This window comes from Haliotis rubra, unplaced genomic scaffold (assembly GCF_003918875.1).
Source record: "Haliotis rubra isolate DU_JTF1 unplaced genomic scaffold, ASM391887v1 Scf241, whole genome shotgun sequence".
Classification (NCBI taxonomy): Eukaryota; Metazoa; Mollusca; class Gastropoda; order Lepetellida; family Haliotidae; genus Haliotis; species Haliotis rubra.
This window is the reverse complement of record NW_025766459.1, coordinates 206,422-230,325: the sequence shown is the minus strand read 5'-3', so window position 1 is coordinate 230,325 and position 23,904 is coordinate 206,422. Positions and strand designations below refer to the sequence as shown.

Genomic DNA, 23,904 nt, shown 5'->3' with positions numbered 1-23,904 from the left:
ATTTTTAAAGAAAACATTCTTTTTATTACCGGGTAATACTTAAATCAGAGTGTGTCATATGCCTGTTATTTCAATACAGGTTACACGTGCATGTTTCCGATAGTTTGAGATGGTCCCTAATATTCAAATCTCATATTTGACTTCAGCTTCGGTTACGATTTACTTTCTATGGCGATATGGTGTAAATCCATTGTGTTCTGCGTGGTCCACGTCCGCCTATTGTCAAGTGTGTGCCGAGTGTTAAACTGGCTAGCGCGTCGCTACAAAGGCGAGCGATGTAATGTTATATAATAAATGATTCTTTATTGATTATCGACAAATCAATTTGGATGTAATATGATGTGTGCATCAGTTCTTATTGATCATCGACTGTTACATTGTTTCATATCCGGCTGTCCTTTGGCAGTGGTTCACGATACGTGCTGATAATGACCGACAGGTGCCCCAGGTGACAAGACAACAGGAACATGGACCTGACATTTGATGTGCGTATAAAAATACATATTCAGTTACAATCTTGTCCCTTGGCGAACCAGTTTGAATATCATTATGTAGTGTTCTTTTATCGGTGGAAGCCGAGCATTGTAATAAAACGTGGGTCTTGATACAAACACTGAGACAATATTGATTCATGTCAGTCACAGTGATGAATAAGGGGAAGCGTCAGTGATGGCAATTATATTAATTGTCATATATGTGATTTCTGTGCAGCTGACACGGGGGTTCTATAGTAGCTACAGTTATTGACAGCTGGTTCCTTTGACAGCCACACTGCATGACGCTCTGTTGAACTTCCCTGTGCATACATTCAGTCCAATCAATTGTTAAAACCAATAAGCAGTTGTACAATCAAACCACAATGCAAACTAAACCGCAGTTAAATCGTTAACGGTTTGAGCAATAAAATAGTTGTGTTGTTGTTGATAAAAAAAATGTACATTTTTTAAAATATGTTTTCAAAATTGTCCGCAATCCACTATGTATAATTGCGTCCCTTAACCGTGCCAGGATCCGCTGAGGGAGATTGTTGGTTCCAATCCCTCAGTCCTTGGTCTGTCAGCAACGTACTTGTGCTTTTTGGGTGAATGTCTACTGGGCTGTGAATTTGGCTGATAAAGGAGTTATACCCTATATAAATCTCGTAGATCGATGTTCATGCTGTTGATCACTGGATTGTCTGGTCTGGGCTCGATTATTTACAAACCGCCGCCATATAACTGGAATATTACTGAGTGCGACGTAAAACAACAACCAACCATCCTTGTGTTATCGTCTTGTTTCTCAATGTGTTCTTATCATCTTTCCTATTGTGTTCCCCACTCTTTCTCGTTGTGTTCTCACCCCGTTTCTTATTGTGTACATAAGCTGTTTCTCAATGTGATCTCGTCCTGTTTCTCAATGTCTTCGTGTCCTGTTTCTCAGCGTGTTTGCCAGCGGTCTCGTCCCCATTTCCTGATATAGTTCATCGTTTTTCTGTTGCATGTTTCCTCTCTGTCGTCTGTGCTTTTATCATCTGTTTGTCATTGTGAATCTGTACAGTTTCTCAGAGTGTGTATAACCACTTGGTCCGTACACTCAAAGGAACCCATTCAGCCGTTGTCAAACGACCAGAGGTTGGGAACACAGATACGTACATACACACAACACACGAGTATGAAAACGTACGGTGTTACCCTGGGCATGTGACTTAGTTTATGTAAGCGTCTGTTCGCCCAGTAGGGGACGGGTTCTGATATGTGAGATGGATGTTGTGAGAAGTCTTCTGGCGCCTGGTGGCAGTACGGGTTGTATACTCCCAAGGGCGTTGAGACTGATAACTTGAGCGCACACAGATCACTGATCAGCGGGCAAATATAGATGGCTGTGAGCAGAAATGTCTGAGTGATTGAGTGAGTTTAGTTTTACGCCGCTTTTAACAATATTCCAGCAGTATCACGGCGGGGACACCAGAAATGGGCTTCACATATTGTGCCCATGTGGGGAATCGAACCCGGGTCCTCGGCGTGATGAGCGAACGAATTAACGACTAGGCTACCCCACCGCCCCCAGAAATGTGTGAATAAATGTAGTAGGTGAGTGTAAGTAAAACGGATATACGTTCATTCCTTTAGGGATTGCACGTTTGTTAGGTTGCATGTACATCCACTCACAGTTACAGGGCGACTGTAAGCTCCACTGTCCTGTGTCACGACGTGCTTGTATAGAAACTATACAATGTGCAAAATGCGACATTTTCTCTCGAACGCTAACCATTAACTGATACATAAGGTCGCATTGTACCCGTCCTCGATAATCTCCTTTAGTAGATAGTTATCGGAACGTATACCCTGGAGATTATCGAGGATGGGTTGCACCCGTCAAGGCGACTTGCTTATAATCTGGGCCTAGATTTTCGAAGCTGTCTTAGCGCTAAGATAGTCGTAAGTTAATGTATGGCACCTACGACTATCTTAGCGCTAAGAGAGCTTCGAAAATCTGGTATGTTATTGTGTATTTTACGAGCGCTTCATACAATAACACTGACTCCGGTGAAGCGTCACACATCCCTGTTGGTGGGATGGGTTGATGAGGAGGCCTTTCGAAAGATGTGATGGTCGTCATATGTCACATGGCCGACCCCTCTGGGACAAAGCGGGGTTGTTGGCGATGTTGGTGTCGCTGAATTTTGCCATGTGTCTTCACCCCCCCGCCATTACCATGTGTCTTGTACAGGCGCTGTGCACGATTGGATGAAAAAAGCACAGCTGCTCGGTAGACAGTGGGGTAGCCTAGAGGTTAAAGCCCTCGCTATGTAATTTGATTGAACGGGTTCGATTCCCCCTGTGTACAATGTGTAAGTCGAGTTTTTCCCAGCTGTGATATTTCTGAAATATTCTAACCGCGGCGTTAAACAATGTTGGTTCACTTTCGATGTTGCCTGGTCCAGTTTGATGGGAACATACATGTATGTGTGTTCACGGCAAGTGCCCCTGTTATGCTGTGCAAACAGCCAGCTATCTAAAGCTAATTCCTCATCCTGCTTGTTATTCCGTCGTTGACCCTCAGCGCTCCCCAAGACGGTGTTTATCTCCTCCTGCTGCTGTTGCTGCTGCTACATCCTGGTGAGAAGCATCTGTTGTCGGGTCAGCGTCTTCGCCGTCATCGTCTGCAACCTCTCCCGGTGCCTCGACGGAGAAGCAACGTGCTCCAGGTATTTACCATTAGCAAGGACACCTCTCTTGGGGCATTCCGTGAAGACCAAACACAATATAGTGTGATGTTTCAGGATGCTTCCCATCTACCGGGTTATTGTACAGTTACCTTGGTATTCAAGAGTACTCGTGTTATCATGACTGGCATTCCTTAATACCGTTATTCCAAATGAGATATAGCCAGCGTCCTATATCCCCAGTCTGTCTACCTTCATACCATCTTTACATTGCCCAAACACCTAAATTACCTATTACGTTCCTATTTACCTTGTTCTGTGTGTGCAACACACCTTCCTCTGTACGTTACTATACATTCCCAACTGCCTTCTTATATATTTGCTTAGTGGTAAAATTCGTCACACGGAATTACCCGGGTTCGATTCCCCACTTGGGTACAGTGGGTGAAGCCCATTTCTGGTGTCTCCCGCCGTGATATTGCTGGAATATTGCTAAAACCGGCGTAAAACCATACTCACCCACTCTCACCTATTTCTTTTTACATTCTATTGTATTCCCACGAATACTTCCATAGATGGATTCCTCTTTATATTCATCCATATTCCCCAATACATTTCACTGATACAGTTCTCATATGTGACCCTGTGTATTCCGATAAGAAACAAAAAACAACAAAAAAAAAAAAAAAAAAACAAAAAAAAACACAAACAAAATGCACCCCCACCCCCACCCCCGAATAAAAATATAGATAAAAAATGATATAGTTCTCATATGTGTCCCTGCGTATTCGACTAAGAAACAAAAAACAACAACTAAATAAAACAAAACACAAAAAACAAAACACAAACAAAATGCAACCCCCCCAAAAAAACAAAAACAAATACAATAACAACAAAAAACCAAAACAAAAACCCCAAAAGACTAAATAAGATATGATGTCATAATACTATTCATCTCACTGCAGTGATCAAACTTCAAACTGGTCTTCATGTGATGTTAGATATACATGTTATGAGGTGCCCAAGGAAAGATTTAGTCCATCTTGTTATGCATAAGAAAAGGCTCACTGACTTAGTTGACACATGTCATCGTATCCAAGTTGCGTAGATCGATGCTCATGCTGTTGATCACTGGAATGTCCGGTCCGGACTCGATTATTTCCAGACCACCGCCATATAGCTGGAATACTGCTAAAAGCGGCGTAAAACTAAACTCACTCACTTCCCATATAATATCTACAAACACTGTCTCGCAAAATATTCCCCATTATATTCCTATATCTCTAACCCATGTTACATATACTCAGAAGCAAATATTATTGTGTCATGGAAAGTTTTCTTGGTAATCTTGAGAATGAATTTTTGGATTTGTACCAGAGAAAGAGTGTTTAAATGGTCGAAGAGAATCCCCCAAACACTTGTAATTTGAATAGCACGAATTGTACAAGAAGCAGGACATATTCGGGACAAATGACCATCAATGTTCAGTTTGAAAAGTCACACAACCAGACGCATGTCATTTTTATTCAGTGCAATTTTCGGACCTCTGGAACCTCGCAGTGTGACGTTTCTCGTCGACTCAACGTCCACACCAAACACCATTCGGCACTTCTGGCGACGTGTTCAAGTTACAGACCGTCACCGTAGTGGTCACCCACCAGTAACGACCCTACGTGAAGGCCGATAGATTCGAACTACACACCTGCGACACAGGTTCCAGCCGGTAACCCTTACAGTCCGTACCATACCTGGCAACACTGGTGTGTTTACGAGAACAGTTCGACGACGTCAGCGCGCCTACGGTATCCGCGCAAGACGCCCAGTCCAACGGCCAATTCTGACGCCAAAACATCGACGCCGGAAGCACTTGCGACAATCAGCACATAAAAAGAGTTCGCTTCCTCGATGAGGGACGTTTTCTTCTTCACTGAGCTGAGGACAGGACGCATGTCTACAGTTATAAAGTTGACGTTTTATATCCGTAGTGAGTATTACCCCTGACTTTTCAAACATCCATTCACTCGACGAATGGCCATTTGAGGATGTCAGTTACACTCCTCCTGCAGCGCCGGGCCAAGTTCATCCAAAGTTATGGTGTTAGAGACGAGTATTGATGAATCGTGTCATTCAGCACGGGCTATGTCGTCCAAAACGTCGACCCGAACCCCTCTTCCAACCCGACAACAAGAGTCTCAGTATGATGTCATGATTATGTAACACATGTTATATTTAAGATTACTCTTTCTCAGACTCTAGTACAGACACTAGTTCTTTAGTTGGGTTACGTCACATCCGGTACTAGAATCTAAACTTTGCTGAGAACGTGTAATCCCAAATATAACATGTGTTACAAGTCTCTATCCTGTTGTGGATTTAGTTTCGGCAAAGGTTCTAGTTAATCTAATCGATCAAGTGAAATCATTGGATCAAGGCTTATAGTTCTATCTAATAGTTCTAGTTCAGTTACTGGTTGGTTACAGTTCAGATAACTGTAACGTATCCTTGTAAAGACCGGAATAGAAATGGTCTTCACCAACTCGTGCTTGTCATGAGAAGCGACTTTAATATCCAGTGGTCAGGTTCGTTGACTGGGCTGATGCCTATCATCCTATCCCTTCATGGGCTGACGCTCATGATGTCAATCACTGGATTGCCTGGCCCAGACTCCATCATTTACAAACCGTGGAAGGAACACAGCAACAAACAGTCCAACCTGACTGTATATAACAGTGCCACTGATGTGACGGCCGATGCCATGTGTTGACTCTCACGACTGTGGTACTTAGGTTGTAATTCGAACCTGTTCAGTGATAAGACGACCTAGGTTGTGGAGCTCGTGTACAAGACAAACTCCGCCCGGCTCAGCATGACCAACGCTGTGGTGTGGACACTGGTCAGCTATATCGTGGGTGTGGCCTGGGGTCAGGTAGGATGCCCAAATAGTTTATATACACCGGCAGGGATATATCCATGTGTGTAACGATATGTCGTATATACACTGATCAGTACGGACTATCAGTCCTACTTCCCACCGAGGCTGGACTTGTCAAGAAACAAGTACACAACCTCCCATACTGTCGGAGTACTGCTCCTAGAGTACACACACATCATACCTTCCCCATCTGTCGGTGTAAGTGTTTACACAAACTAGTACGTTATCATGTTTACACCAATGGGTATGTTATCATGTTTACACCAATTGGTATGTTATCATGTTTACACCAATGGGTATGTTATCATGTTTACACCAATTGGTATGTTATCATGTTTACACCAATTGGTGTGATATCATGTTTACACCAATTGGTGTGATATCATGTTTACACCAATTGGTGTGATATCATGTTTACACCAATTGGTGTGATATCATGTTTACACCAATTGATCCTGTAACCTGGATCCGATGCCATGGGTGGATCTCTACCTTTCCTAACCTATATGGTTAACAGGTCCTTGTCAGAGTCGTGCGTACCACTGCCCATGAAAGAAGCACCTGTCACGCCTCTTTTGAAGAAACCCTAATCTAGACCATGGTATCCTGAAACACTATCGTCCTGTGTTAAACCTGTTCCAATTGACGGTGAAGTTGTTGCTCTACGTGTAAAGGAGCACATGACATCCCACAACTGCTATGAACCCTTTCAATCTGCCTATCGGTCTGGACACAGCACTGAAACAGCCTTGAGTAAAGTGCTAAATGACCTGCTCAAATCTGTTGACAGTGGAGGATCAGCAATTCTCATTCTTTTATACCATTCAGCTGCTTTCGACACCATAGACCATCATGTCCTGTTCTAGAGAACAGAATCGGTGTCACAGGAGCTGCACTTGAGTGGATCAGGTCATACATGTCAGGTAGATAGCAGTCAGTGTGTATCGACGGCCAGCTGTCAGAAAAGATTGATCTCTCATTCGATGCACCCCAGGGATCTGTTTTAGGCCCTGTGTTATTCACCGTATATACAATCCCTCTAGGTGACATTGCAAGAAAGCAAAACCTACCATATCATCTGTACGCTGATGACACGCAGATATACATTGCCTTTAAGCCTCTCCAAACACAGTCCGTTAAAGTATCGTTCCGGAAAGTCCAGGAATGTGTTGAACAAATGAGAGTGAGTGAGTGAGTGAGTTTGGTTTTACGCCGCTTTTAGCAATATTCCAGCAATATCACGACGGGGGACACCAGAGATGGGCTTAACACATTGTACCCATGTGGGGAATCGAACCCGGGTCTTCAGCGTGACGAGCGAACGCTTTAACCATTAGGCTACCCTACCGCCCCAGATCAAATGAGAAGTTGGATGACATGTAACTACCTCAAAATGAATGAAGACTAAACAGAACTGTTGATTCTCTGTCCTAAACATCTTCGACCTAGAGTCTCACTGCCACAAGTCAAATTTGGCGATTGTGAGATCACACCAAGCTCTGAAGTACGAAACCTCGGAGTAAATTTTGACAGTCAGGTCAATTTTGAGTCACATGCCAACCTCATCTCCAAGCGAGCCTACCATCACATCCGCAACCTTGGACTTATCAGGTGGTATATCAACGACACAGCGGCATCACTGACACAGGCACTGGTAACATCACGCCCCGCCCTCCACTACTGTAATTCTCTTCTCTTTGGAATAGCAAATTAACAACTGAAGAAACTACAAAATGTCCAGACCACTGCTGCCAGGGTTGTTAGCAAAACTAGGAAATATGGCCACATAACACCTGTCCTGCAACACCTCGACTAGGTACAATGAAGTGCCGTATTCAGTATAAGATATTGGTACTGGTGTTCAAGTGCCTGGGTCGATCAGCTCCGTCTTTCCTGTCCAGTCTTATTCCCAGATACCAGCCACGTCGCTCACTCAGATCCAAATAGGGGCTCCAGCTACAAGTACCGACATCACGCACAAAGACCTTTGGCGAAAGAGCCTTTGAATGTGCTGGACCATGCTTGTGGAATAAACTCCCAATCCATATCAAATCCAAGACCACTCTCACTGGGTTCAAATCAAAACTCAAGACACACTTTTTCAACTTAGCTCTTGATCAGTGAAATTCTTTTTTCTCAGACACATCAGCGCTTTTGAGCAGCACTTTTCCTGGATATCAGCGCTTTACACGTTTTAGTATAAACAGATAGATCATGTTTACACCAACTGGTATGACATCATGTGTACACCAATTGGTATGATATCATGTTTACACCAATTGGCATGATAACATGGTTACACCAACTGGTATGACATCATGTTTACACCAATTGGTATGATATCATGTTTACACCAATTGGCATGATATCATGTTTACACCGATTGGTACGACATCATGTTTACACCAACTGGTATGACATCATGTTTACACCAATTGGTATGATATCATGTTTACACCAACTGGTATGATGTCATGTTTACACAAACTTGTATGTTGTGATGTTTACATCAATTGGTATATCATCATGTTTACATCAATTGGTATATTTTCATGTTTACATCAATTGGTATATTATCATGTTTACATCAGTAGGTATATTATCATGTTTACATCAATTGGTATATTATCATGTTTGCATCAATTGGTATCTTATCATGCTTACATCAATTGGTATATTATCAAGTTTACATCAATCGGTATATATCATGTTTACATCAATTGGTATATTATTATGTTTACATTAATTGGTATATTATCATGTTTACACCAATTGGTATGATATCATGTTTACACCAACTGGTATGATATCATGTTTACACACTAAACGCCGGTCATGGAGGAAATATGTGTCCAAAATCAACTCCCGCACACCCATGTCCAAGGTGTGGAACATGATTCAAAAGATCAAGGGCAAAGGGTCAAAATCAGGAGTTCACCACCTGAAAGATGGTGACTCCCTTCTAACAAATAAATCTGAAATTGCAAACAAACTCGGCGAAACTTTGGCAAACCACTCCTCCTCATCAAATTATAACCCTCAGTTCCAGAAATATCAAACCCAACAGGAAAAGAAACCAGTCAATTTTAACTCTGATAATGGGGAGGATTACAACGAAACGTTTTCCCTCCATGAATTACGTACTGCCCTAGGACAAGCTCACGATACTGCGGCAGGAGCTTATGAAATCCATTATCAGCTTCTGAAACACCTCCCTGACACAGGCCTGGAAACACTCCTAAATATATTTGATGACATCTGGACATCCGGACACTTTCCCCCCTTCATGGCACAATGCCATTATCATCCCTATACCAAAACCCGGTCGCGATCATACTGATCCCTCAAACTACCGTCCTATATCACTAACTAGCTGCGTTTGCAAAACCATGGAGCGCATGGTCAACAATCGATTAATCTGGTACCTGGAGACCAATAACCTCCTCAGTGACCTCCAATGTGGTTTCCGAAAAAACCGAAGTACCATTGACCATCTGGTGCGTCTGGAATCATTTATCAAAAACTCCATTGTCAACAAACAACATGCAGTATCTATCTTTTTCGACTTAGAAAAAGCATATGATACAACATGGAAACATGGTATCCTAAAAGATTTACACGAGTTTGGATTGAGGGGTAGATTACCTCAATTCATATCTCGGTTTTTAAATAACAGACAATTTCAAGTTCGGGTGGGTTCCACACTGTCTGACTATTTCCACCAAGATCAGGGCGTCCCCCCAAGGCAGCATCCTGTCTGTCACACTTTTTAGCATCAAAATTAACAGCCTCACTAACGTCCTGAACAGTTGCGTTGATGGGTCCCTTTTCGTGGATGACTTCAATATCTCATGTCGTGGTAAGAACATGCATGCAATAGAAAGGCAGCTACAACTCTGCCTTAACAAAATCCAAAAATGGGCCAATGAAAATGGTTTTAAGTTTTCAAAATCCAAAACAAATTGTATTCACTTTTGTCGTAAATACAAACCACACAAGGATCCAGACCTAACTTTAGATGGTACTCCCATCAAGGTAGTAGAAGAGGCCAAAATTCCTTGGACTCATATTCGACCGCCACCTGACATTCTTACCACACATAAAATATTTGAAAACAAAGTGCTCGAAGGCTCTAGACTTGCTAAAAGTAGTTTCAAATACAGAGTGGGGAGGGGATCAGACCACCCTCCTTCACTTGTACAGATCATTAGTTCGCAGTAAACTAGATTATGGCTCCATTGTCTACGGTGGAGCCTGCAAAAGCAATTTAGAAAAATTAGACTCTATCCACCACCAAGGACTGAGGCTCTGCCTGGGAGCTTTTAGGACCTCTCCGGTAGACAGTCTATATGCAGAGGCCAATGAACCTTCCCTTGAACAACGCCGCATTAAACTCTCACTGCAGTATATCACTAAATTACGTTCAAATGAGTCCAATCCAGCATACAATTGTGTTTTCAACCCGCTCTATGAAAACTTATTTCCTAAACTGCCAAGCCTGGTTTCACCACTTGGAATCAGGATCAAACCACACATAACTGCAGCTAAAATTGATCTCGACATCATTGCACCATACCGACTTCTATCCTCACCACCATGGCAAATGGTGAAACCACAGGTCGATCTCACCCTCACCAAACTCAAAAAGTCTGAAACAAATCCCTTGGTGTTCCAACAGGAATACAACCAGTTACGTTCTAAGTATAACACTCACAGATCCATTTTCACAGACGGATCCAAGGACGATGGCCAAGTTGCCAGCGCTACAGTCATTGGAGCCAAGACTGTCTCCTCTAGGATCCCCGACAACAGTTCCATTTTCACCGCTGAAGCCAAAGCTATCTTCTCAGCTTTGACCTACATTCAACAGCAAAATCAGTCCAAAAACTTCATCGTATTTACAGATTCATTATCCTGCCTTCAAGCACTTCTAAAGGTAACACTAAGGCCGATGCTGCAGCAAAAGCAGCTCTCGAAAAGCCCCTATCTCCACTGCTAATCCCATACAGTGACTTCAAACCCACTATCAAAAGCTATACTCGGGACCTGATGCAAAAAAGGTGGGACACTCAAGTAGGAAGAAACAAACTCCATGAATTGAAGCCAACAATCGGTTATACCTACTTGGGTTGTCAGTCAAGACGCGATGAGGTAATTTTACGACGATGTCGTATTGGCCACAGTCGATTTACACATGACTATCTGCTGAAAACGGATGGGGATGGACCCCCCATGTGTGTCTCTTGCGATGAGGTGTTCACCGTCAAGCATATTCTGCTTGAATGCGTGGACTTATCGCCTGCAAGGGACTCACATTATGATGCAACAAACCTAAAAGATCTGTTCTCACGCGTGAGCGCCTATCTGATACTGAACTACCTGAGGGAAGTTGATCTGTATCATAAATTGTAACTGTGAAATGTAACAACCATAAATTGTAACTATGAAATGTAACAAACCGCCTGCCTTTAAATTTGATGCTATGACTTTTTCTGCTTTTGAATGACAATGTAATCAATAAATGTCTTTGAAATAAAACTCATTCCGAGTATGTACTTACAATATTTACTAATGCAAACTTGTTCTCGTCACTATATGGCTGGAAAAATGCCGATGTGACGTAAAGCTCAACTCAACTCAACTCAACTCATGTTTACACAAGCTGGTATGTTATCATGTTTACACCAACTGGTGTGTTATCATGTTTACACCAACTGGTGTGTTATCATGTTTACACATACCGGTGTGTATGTTATCCGGTTATGTTTTCAGATAGTTGGTGACATCCGCCTCGTAGGACAGAGTTCCAGGAACAGAGGGAATTTGGAAATCTTCGTTAGGGGGTAAGTGTCTAAGGTATAGATAGCACGAATAGTTTCTGGAGACGTGACAACCTTCATCGGGTACAGTATATTTTCTTGAGAAGTGACAACCTTCATTAGATAGAGTATAGTTTCTAGAGATGTGACAACCTTCGCTAGATTCAGTATAGTTTCTAGAGATGTGACAACCGTCATTATATATTTTCTAGAGAAGTGACAACCTTCATTAGATAGAGTATAGTTTCTAGAGATGTGACAACCTTCGCTAGATTCAGTATAGTTTCTAGAGATGTGACAACCGTCATTATATATTTTCTAGAGATGTGACAACCTTCATTAAATATTTTCTAGAGATGTGACAACCTTCATTAAATATTTTCTAGAGATGTGACAACCGTCATTATATATTTTCTAGAGAAGTGACAACCTTCATTAGATAGAGTATTTTTCTAGAGATGTGACAACCTTCGCTAGATTCAGTATAGTTTCTAGAGATGTGACAACCTTCATTATATATTTTCTAGGGATGTGACAACCTTCATTAAATATTTTCTAGAGATGTGACAACCTTCATTAGATAGAGTATATTTTCTAGAGATGTGAGAGTGAGTGAGTGAGTTTAGTTTTACGCCCCACTCAGCAATATTCCAGCTGTATGGCGGCGGTCTGTAAATGATCGACTCTGGACCAGACAATCCAGTGATCAACAGCATGAACATCGATCTGCGCAATTGGGAACCGATGACATGTGTCAACCAAGTCAGCGAGCCTGACCATCCGATGCCGTTAGTCGCCTCTTACGACAAGCATAGTCGCCTTTTGTTGCAAGCATGGGTTGCTGAAGACCTATTCTATCCCGGATCTTCACGGGTCGTAGAGATGTGAGAACCTTCATTAGATAGAGTATAGGTTCCAGGGAAGGAACAACTTTCATTAGATAGTGTATAGTTTCTAGGGAAAGAACAACCTTCATTAGATAGAGTATAGTTTCTAGGGAAGGAACAACCTTCATTAGATAGAGTATAGATTCTAGGGAAGGAACAACCTTCATTAGATAGAGTATAGTTTCTAGGGAAGGAACAACGTTCATTAGATAGAGTATAGTTTCTAGGGAAGGAACAACCTTCATTAGATAGAGTATAGGTCCTAGGGAAGGAACAACCTTCATTAGATAGAGTATAGGTTCCAGGGAAGGAACAACCTTCATTAGATAGAGTATAGTTTCTAGGGAAGGAACAACATTCATTAGATAGAGTATAGTTTCTAGGGAAGGAACAACCTTCATTAGATAGAGTATAGTTTGTACGGAAGGAACAACCTTCATTAGATAGTGTATAGTTTCTAGGGAAGGAACAACCTTCATTAGATAGAGTATAGGTTCCAGGGAAGGAACAACCTTCATTAGATAGAGTATAGGTTCCAGGGAAGGAACAACCATTATTAGATAGAGTATAGGTTCCAGGGAAGGAACAACCTTCATTAGATAGAGTATAGGTTCCAGGGAAGGAACAACCTTCATTAGATAGAGTATACGTCCTAGGGAAGGAACAACCTTCATTAGATAGAGTATAGGTTCCAGGGAAGGAACAACCTTCATTAGATAGAGTATAGTTTCTAGGGAAGGAACAACCTTCATTAGATAGAGTATAGGTTCCAGGGAAGGAACAACCTTCATTAGATAGAGTATAGTTTCTAGGGAAGGAACAACCTTCATTAGATAGAGTATAGGTCCTAGGGAAGGAACAACCTTCATTAGATAGAGTATAGGTTCCAGGGAAGGAACAACCTTCATTAGATAGTGTATAGTTTCTAGGGAAGGAACAACCTTCATTAGATAGAGTATAGGTTCCAGGGAAGGAACAACCTTCATTAGATAGAGTATAGATTCCAGGGAAGGAACAACCTTCATTAGATAGAGTATAGGTTCCAGGGAAGGAACAACCTTCATTAGATAGAGTATAGGTTCCAGGGAAGGAACAACCTTTATTGGATAGAGTATAGGTTCCAGGGAAGGAACAACCTTCATTAGATAGAGTATAGTTTGTACGGATGGAACAATCTTCATTAGATAGAGTATAGTTTCTAGGGAAGGAACAACCTTCATTAGATAGAGTATAGTTTTTAGGGAAGGAACAACCTTCATTAGATAGTGTATAGTTTTTAGGGAAGGAATAACCTTCATTAGATAGAGTATAGTTTCTAGGGAAGGAACAACCTTCATTAGATAGAGTATAGTTTCTAGGGAAGGAACAACCTTCATTAGATAGAGTATAGTTTCTAGGGAAGGAACAACCTTCATTAGATAGAGTATAGTTTCTAGGGAAGGAACAACCTTCATTAGATAGAGTATAGTTTCTAGGAAGGAACAACCTTCATTAGATAGAGTATAGTTTCTAGGAAGGAACAACCTTCATTAGATAGAGTATAGTTTCTAGGAAGGAACAACCTTCATTAGATAGAGTATAGTTTCTAGGAAGGAACAACCTTCATTAGATAGAGTATAGTTTCTAGGAAGGAACAACCTTCATTAGATAGAGTATAGTTTCTAGGGAAGGAACAACCTTCATTAGATAGAGTATAGGTTCTAGGAAGGAACAACCTTCATTAGATAGAGTATAGGTTCTAGGAAGGAACAACCTTCATTAGATAGAGTATAGTTTCTAGGGAAGGAACAACCTTCATTAGATAGAGTATAGGTTCCAGGGAAGGAACAACCTTCATTAGATAGAGTATAGTTTCTAGGGAAGGAACAACCTTCATTAGATAGAGTATAGGTTCCAGGGAAGGAACAACCTTCATTAGATAGAGTATAGGTTCAGGAAGGAACAACCTTCATTAGATAGAGTATAGGTTCCAGGGAAGGAACAACCTTCATTAGATAGAGTATAGGTTCCAGGGAAGGAACAACCTTCATTAGATAGAGTATAGGTTCTAGGGAAGGAACAACCTTCATTAGATAGAGTATAGGTTCAGGGAAGGAACAACCTTCATTAGATAGAGTATAGGTTTTAGGAAGGAACAACCTTCATTAGATAGAGTATAGGTCCTAGGGAAGGAACAACCTTCATTAGATAGAGTATAGGTTCTAGGGAAGGAACAACCTTCATTAGATAGAGTATAGTTTGTAGGGAAGGAACAACCTTCATTAGATAGAGTATAGTTTCTAGGAAGGAACAACCTTCATTAGATAGAGTATAGTTTCTAGGAAGGAACAACCTTCATTAGATAGAGTATAGTTTCTAGGAAGGAACAACCTTCATTAGATAGAGTATAGTTTCTAGGGAAGGAACAACCTTCATTAGATAGAGTATAGTTTCTAGGAAGGAACAACCTTCATTAGATAGAGTATAGTTTCTAGGAAGGAACAACCTTCATTAGATAGAGTATAGTTTTCTAGGAAGGAACAACCTTCATTAGATAGAGTATAGTTTCTAGGGAAGGAACAACCTTCATTAGATAGAGTATAGTTTCTAGGGAAGGAACAACCTTCATTAGATAGAGTATAGGTTCCAGGGAAGGAACAACCTTCATTAGATAGAGTATAGTTTCTAGGGAAGGAACAACCTTCATTAGATAGAGTATAGTTTCTAGGGAAGGAACAACCTTCATTAGATAGAGTATAGGTTCTAGGGAAGGAACAACCTTCATTAGATAGAGTATAGTTTCTAGGGAAGGAACAACCTTCATTAGATAGAGTATAGGTTCCAGGGAAGGAACAACCTTCATTAGATAGAGTATAGGTTCCAGGGAAGGAACAACCTTCATTAGATAGAGTATAGGTTCCAGGGAAGGAACAACCTTCATTAGATAGAGTATAGGTTCCAGGGAAGGAACAACCTTCTTTAGAGTATAGGTTTAGGATGGGTGAAGGAAGGAACAACCGCTGTTGGATAGAGTATAGGTTCCAGGGAAGGAACAACCTTCATTAGATAGAGTATAGGTTCCAGGGAAGGAACAACGTTCATTAGATAGAGTATATGTCCTAGGGAAGGAACAACCTTCATTAGATAGAGTATAGGTTCCAGGGAAGGAACAACCTTCATTAGATAGAGTATAGTTTTTAGGGAAGGAACAACCTTCATTAGATAGAGTATAGGTCCTAGGGAAGGAACAACCTTCATTATATAGAGTATAGTTTCTAGGGAAGGAACAACCTTCATTAGATAGAGTATAGTTTGTACGGATGGAACAATCTTCATTAGATAGAGTATAGTTTCTAGGGAAGGAACAACCTTCATTAGATAGAGTATAGTTTTTAGGGAAGGAACAACCTTCATTAGATAGTGTATAGTTTTTAGGGAAGGAATAACCTTCATTAGATAGAGTATAGTTTCTAGGGAAGGAACAACCTTCATTAGATAGAGTATAGTTTCTAGGGAAGGAACAACCTTCATTAGATAGAGTATAGTTTCTAGGGAAGGAACAACCTTCATTAGATAGAGTATAGTTTCTAGGGAAGGAACAACCTTCATTAGATAGAGTATAGTTTCTAGGGAAGGAACAACCTTCATTAGATAGAGTATAGTTTCTAGGGAAGGAACAACCTTCATTAGATAGAGTATAGTTTCTAGAGATGTGAGAACGTTCATTAGATAGAGTATAGTTTCTAGGGAAGGAACAACCTTCATTACTTCATTTGATAGAGTATAGTTTCTAGAGATGTGTCAGCCTTTATTAGATAGAGTATAGTTTCTAGGGAAGGAACAACCTTCATTAGATAAAGTATAGTTTCTGGAGTTATAATATTTATCAGCTGGACCATAGTCCCCAGAGGATAGATAATCGTATCGAGATAGACTACTAGATAAATGAAACCCTCTAGTAGCTAGATATACCTCTTGGGAGAGAACACGTCTGTAACACAGTAGATTGCTTGCCGTGACTATGCTCTCACAACATGGAACAGGGACTTGATTGAAACTGGCGGGAAGTCCTAACATGTAATTATCACGTGACAGATGGGGAGGCGTCTGTGACGACTTCTTCGACGAGAATGCTGCCATCGTTGCGTGTCGTCAGTTGGGGCTGCCCACGTCACATCCGTTATTCCTCATCAAGAGACCGGGCTCCACGGTGTTCAACCTGGATGATGTCAAGTGCACTGGCAACGAGACGAACCTGGGGGACTGCAAACACAGACTCTGGGGTTCATCAGACTGCGGAGATGACGAACACGTGGAGGTTGCATGTGCAGGTGAAATGGGACAGGGTTGATACATACAAAATAGGAAGTGCCCTAGAAATGAATAATGTGTATAACGTATATCATGTATAACGGTGTCTTTATCAGAGAGTCTGACATACTAGTTTAATAAGAGTCAATATATGTAGCAGATGCAGATTGTTGAAGGCACCAAATCAGACCATTTTCCCGTCGACCGGACGTAGAACAATAGGGGGACACGAGTGATCCAGTCGTCTAACGCGCCACAGTTTTCTATACAAACTTGCAGCCCTTAGGCTATGTGAATGCTTTAACTTCCGGCACGAGTTCGTGGCCTGTTTTGGAACGGTTGCTCTCCAAGTTGGCCACTGCAGGATTTTGAGGGAGACCATTGTTGTCCCGCATCCCGCTCAACTTCCCAGCGTAGACACCTGATTGGATAAAAAATCCAGCAAAGGGTGGTAATAAAATTATCGGGCGGAGCCGTAGATGCATCCAGGGTACTAGTGGACACGTAGACACTGCGAGAGGCAGATATATCCTTGTGCCCAGTTGAATGAATGCCCCGTAACTCGTGGGACTGATAATCACGGAACCCATCATAACGAACTTATATATAATCCTGAATATCACAACAACTGTATTATCAATTGCAATTCAGATAACCATGAACTCTCTTTTGAATCTCCTGAATCACTTGATGAAACTTATATCACCAAAGTACTTCACAACAATTCACAATTACCTATTTTTACACAACTTGATGTATGTGACACCGAATTGGTCCACGATAGATATACTAAAACCATAGCACTATATGATGTTAATACCAATTATCCTGCCAATCTTAACTTCATGTTATACATGTAACAGGTTCTAACATCCCAGATACATTTGTTGAATCCCCTTCCCCTGAAAGTACTCCTGGGAATTTTAACAAAGCAGATAAATTGTTACATCTATTAAGTCTAAATGTATGTGGACTACGAAATTGCTTAGACTGTCCAGAAAATGACATAATAGGTTTACAAGAAACCCAAACAAGTGAACTAGATGCGCTTAATATCCAGAATTACACATTATATCTACAGCATAGATCAAGATGTGTGAACAGATCAGGTGGGTTAGGCTTAGCTGTTAAAAATACATACGAGGATTTTATTAATGTTATGGATGACAATGATGCATATTCTATGTGGTTCAAAATATATAAAGATCTATTTAACATTAATAGTGATCTAGTTTTAGGTGTCATATACATACCACCTGAAGGTTCAAAATATTCCACCGAAAACTTCTTCACTGAACTTGAAAAAACAATGTATAATCACGCCAGTGAAACTGACTAATATCTATCTAATATTGTGTTAGGGGACTTCAACGCAAGGACAGGTAATTTGCAAGATTACTGTATATTTGATAAGCATATTATTGATGAATTTGTACTCGACATGGAGGAAATGAGAAATGAACTTGACACTGAACATGTGCTTACGAGTTTAGATTTGCCATTCGTAAGACACACTGAGGATACTGGTAGGGTTAATAATTACTGTAAATCTTTGTAAAAACTCTAATATGATAATATGTAACAGCCGTGTTGGAGACGAAGGACTCATAGGCAGGACGACGACGTGCAGGACGACGACGTGCAGGACAACGACGTGCAGAGACACAGGTGTTGTTGTGTGTATAGCTTCCCCGTCCTGTTTACACCTTTTCGAGAACTTCAGTATTGATGACTTCAACCCATTATTCTCAGACGTACATTGCCCTATAAAGTTTACGCTAAAAGTGGAACATTTTAATAACAGCATTCCAAACGACATTGCCGCTGACTCTGTAAATCCATGCGAATACACCGGTTACTCCTCTTCGGTGCAAGCACCTCGTAGATTCACGCCGGATAAAAGCGAGTTATTCCGTACACATATATACTAGCCACATAAAGAAACTGTGCATTGTCAAAATATTATCCCAGTTGATAAGTACGATAACAATGTCAAAGGTACATATATACTTTAATGGAGGGATCATGAGACCATAACAAGTCGGGAGAATTTCAATTGAAAAGTCAATCATAATGACGTCACGAGTCCACAGGCGGGACAGGGGTCAAACGACCATGTCACAAGCTCAATAATGGGTATGTCCACCATCGGCATTTAGAACAGCAGTGCATCGACGACGCATAGAGCCTATCAAACGTGCAAGGAAGGCTTGTGGGATGTCACGCCAGGTTCTCTCAAGTTCTGTTGCAAGGTCAAGCACGTTATCTGGCGGATGAGGAAGACGGCGTAGACGTCGATCCATCTCGTCCCAAACATGCTCTATCGGGGAGAGATCCGGTGAATTTGCAGGCCAAGGCTGTAAGTCAAAGTTGTGGTGTTGCAAGAAATCCATAGCAACCCGTGCCGTATGAGGGCGGGCATTGTCCTGCTTGAATGTTAACTCAGGGCCATGACGTTGTAGAAAAGGAATTGCCACAGGTCGAAGAATCTGATCCCTGTAGCCCACACCAGTTAAGTTGCCCTGAACAATCACCAAAGGAGTTCTTTGGCGTGCTGTTATTCCCACCCAATTCATCACGGAACCACCACCACCAAAGCGATTCCTCTCCAAGACACAGGTCTGTGCATAACGTTCTCCCACGCGTCTATAGGCACGTTGACGTCCATCACTATGTGAAATGTTAAACCTGGACTCATCTGTTAAAACAACATTTCTCCACCAAAACAAGGGTCTGCGGACATGATTTCGGCACCACATTCGGCGAGCTTGTCGATGACGTTGTGTCAGGATAGGCCGTATGGCGGGACGTCGTGGTCTGATCCCGTGATGACGTAAACGTTGTCGAACTGTGTTGGGTTGGATACGGCGAAGTCCTGGGATGGTTCGGGCAGTCATCACTGCAGTCTGAAACCTGTGGCGCAGATGGGTCACCCTTATCCATCTGTCCTGTCTTGGCGTTGTTACACGTGAACGTCCAGAACGTGGCCGATCGATGACGTTATTTGTGTCCTGGTAGCGTCTCACCAGTGCAGAAATGGTGTTCCGGTGGCAGTGGAAATGTGAAGCCACTTGTCGTTGAGACATTCCCCCACGGACCATCCCAATGGCTTCATGCCGTTGTGCAGACGTGAGCCTTGGCATGCTATGCGTTTCAATAGCCGTTTAATTTTTTGAACGATCGCAAGGGCGGGGCTTGAGCTTTCCAAAGTGACAGTATTGTGTGGCATTCATTTGCTCTGTTTGTCTTTCCCGGAATGCACGTGCAACAACGTATTGCACGTCTCAAGGACGAACCCACTGACGTCACGGAACGTGACACGTGCATGCATGTTGGATACATGTCACTAATCTCTGAGTTTAAATCCTTATGTGTCTACACAGGTTTGATAAATTTAGATTTTAATTTTTTGTATGCACAGTTTCTTTATGTGCCTAGTATACATAAAATAAACCAGATTTCAGAGGATATATCTTATTTATTAATGATATGTCAACAAAACAAAATGTAATTTAATTGAATGGACATCTTAGCACAAGTTATTTTGATCGTGTTATTTTATACTGTAATGGAAGAGGCAGCCTCTTTCAATGATAGTCAAAACAAACTAATTGAGTTCATATCAACTTTATTGATTTCAATCATGTGAGTGAAAACGGGGTGAGGTTATATCACCTATTTCGTTAGGTAGTTCAGAATTTAGTATAACCCAAAAAGTTAATCCCTTAAAACAATATGCATAGTCAGCTCCCAAACATCAGAGGATTTTTACTGAAATAACAAATGTCTTCTTCCCGGTAAGACACCGTGGCATGTAGGGGTAATGGGGGCTATACGCCATAAACAAAGAGCCCTGAGGGAATCGGCAAATGAACCAGCCAATGAAAGGCTTCGTTACACTTGAGTGCTCGCCCACTCGCTTTGACTGGGTTCGGTATCCCGGGTGCTTCGTTTCGAGGGTGGTACAAAATATTGCACTTATCATTTGCGATTGTACGCTTATAATTTTGATTATTTGTATTTTCAAAATCGGCAATGTATATTAAATATGTCATGAATAAATGATAATTGTGTTTTAATTATGTTTATTTTTTTGGTTCCATCTAAGCTTTAACCCTTTTACGAAAAAAGTGGGTGCACTATCACTGACAGCACAGAAAATAGTGGTTTTCAACTCACATCAAACATTTCTTTGCTTGATTCCTCCCCAGCTGACCCCTGCACGCCTGACCCGTGTCCAGATGGCGTGCCGTGTCGTCAGGTGATGGACAGCAGGTACACCTGTGTCTGTCCGCCAGGGTATACAGGCACCCAATGTCTGACAGGTGGGTTAACACTTCTTTAAAAGCGTTTAAAAGATGAACAATTCTGACATTAATGGTTGTGAATGTGGAAAACAGCCAGCACAAACGTGACAAGTGATAATGTGTTATTGCTGTCAGACGTAGACGAGTGTGTGGACGCCACCAACGGCTGCAGTCACATCTGCGTCAACACCCGAGGGTCCTACTACTGCCAGTGCCCATACGAACTTCAACTTGGAGCCGACAACCGCACATGCCATGGTAGGGTCGTTTATCTTGAAGTTTGGTATGTCCACTTCAAACATTGGCACCATTTCATACACTGCAAGTGATACTCGATACTTTGCAACCATTTCATGCACTGTGGCCTGTTCATACACTGCAGGAACATTGGGGGTAGCCTAGTGGTTAAAGCGTTCGCTCGTCACGCAGAAGACCCGGGTTCGATTCCCCACATGGGTACTATGCGTGAAACCCATTTCTGGTGTCTCCCGCCGTGATATTGCTGGAATATTGCTAAACGTGACGTAAATCTAAATTCACTCACTCATACATTGAGTATGGTTGCCCTGGTCCCGTGAAGATCCGGGGTAGAATAGGTCTTTAGCAACCCATGCTTGCCACAAAAGGCGACTATGCTTGTCGTAAGAGGCGACTAACGGCATCGGGTGGTCAGGCTTGCTGACTTGGTTGACACATGTCATCCTTTCCCAGTTGCGCAGACCGATGCTCATGCTGTTGATCACTGGATTGACCGCCGCCATATAACTGGAATATTGCTGAGTGGGGCGTAAAACTAAACTCACTCACTCACTCATGCATTGTGACCTGTTCATAACTGGATCACATCAAAAGACAAACAGACAGTCAGATTTTATTTGCTCAAGCCATAATTGGTCATTGTTTATATGTACAGTGATTTGTGATGGACAACCAAAATTAACTTTAGCCACAACTACTTATGCTCCACCGACTGTGACCTCTAAATACAATCTAATATACCGAACAGCGGTTACCAAGGAAACCCGTACCCTCGTGCAATGAAGCCATGTATTGTTTGTGATATATGCTTGTAGCCTGTGTTTGAACATGCACGTGTGTTTCCCCCAGGTGAAGGTGTGCAGGTGTCCTGCACGTCCCAGAACATGGTGGTGGAGTTGGACAAACAGCACCTCCACGGCCTCCATGGTCAATACTTGACGTTGAGGGACAAGACGTGTGCTGCCACGGAGACCTCCACCCACGTGTATGTTACAGTGCCTCTCCAGGGGTGTGGCACCCAGGTCACGGTGAGACATTTCTTGTCCTACTAATAATCATCACCATTACTTTCGTCTTGCGTTATCGTTATTGTAGTTATATTTACGTTATCATCATTGTCATGGTAGCAATCTGATGGTTCCATGGGAAAGGTCAGCTGTCATAATATTTTCAAGTTTTTTTCAAAGAAAGTATTGACAATATCATTTTAGGGAATAGTTGCCAACTCTGGACTGGTTATATATACTCAGCAGCAAAAGAAACGTCAGTACGAATTCAAAAATTAGATAGGGACTGTAATCAAATCATAACAGAAATGGACATAATAAGCGGATCAAAAACATTTTCTGTGTACAATATCTTGCCAGACCAATGAAAAACTCAATGAATTTCAAGACATTTCAGACCCTTGACTTCAGTATCTAGTGTGACCACCACGAGCGGCAATAACTGCAGCACAGCGTCTATGCATGGAGTGCACCAATCGATTGATGAAGGCCATTGACACCTGGAACCACACTCTGAGAAAGGCCTGGCGCAATAAATCGGCTGTGTTCGGCCTTGGTATGACATTATTCAGTCTCCTCTGAATTTCATCCCAAAGATGTTCAATTAGGTTAAAATCAGGACTAAGGGCTGGCCACTGCAAAATGTTGACACCGTTCTGCTGTAGGAAGTCCTGTGTAGCTCTGGCAGTATGGGCCCGGGCGTTACCATGCTGGAAAATGTTGTTCTGGTGACGTGCGAAATGTGGTATGACATGGGGACCGACAGCTTGGTCGATGTACCGCACCACTGTGATGCTGCCTCCTCTCCCTGGACCAAGGTTCTGGAACACCGCAGGACCCACTCTCTGGTTCAGGCCTATTCCACCCCATACCACGATGCTTGCACCTCCCCATGAGTCTCTTGGTATGAGTAACGATGGCCACGTCGTCGCCATATTCTTGTTCTGCCATCTGCAGTTGATACGCAGTACCGACTCTCATCTGTGAACAGAACAGTTCTCCACTGCCTGTATCGCCAGTTTTGGTGTTGTAGGGCAAACTGTAGACGTTCACGCCGAGGGATGAGGATAGGTCCACGGTATGGTCTACGGCAATGGAGGTTCCCGCTGTTAAGACGTCGGCGTACTGTATCAGTACTGATTGGTCTTCCGTGTGTTCCCACTGTCTGGCGTGCTGTTTCGGATGCCTGCATGAAGGGATTCTGTACATGCTGTCGCACAACATGGCGGTCTTGTCGTCTTGTGGTCACCTTTGGT

At 42.1% G+C, this 23,904-nt stretch overlaps 1 protein-coding gene across 1 annotated transcript; it reads left to right on the top strand.

Annotated features, from left to right (window-relative positions):
- Positions 1-5,940: 5,940 nt before the first annotated feature.
- LOC124278784 (deleted in malignant brain tumors 1 protein-like) lies at positions 5,941-22,693 on the top strand. The gene is made up of 6 exons (XM_046714559.1): positions 5,941-6,074; positions 11,853-11,923; positions 16,861-17,096; positions 21,288-21,401; positions 21,519-21,641; positions 22,491-22,693. The coding sequence occupies exons 1-6, from the start codon at positions 6,015-6,017 to the stop codon at positions 22,691-22,693; spliced, it is 807 nt and encodes a 268-aa protein (XP_046570515.1). The 5' UTR covers positions 5,941-6,014.
- Positions 22,694-23,904: the final 1,211 nt, after the last annotated feature.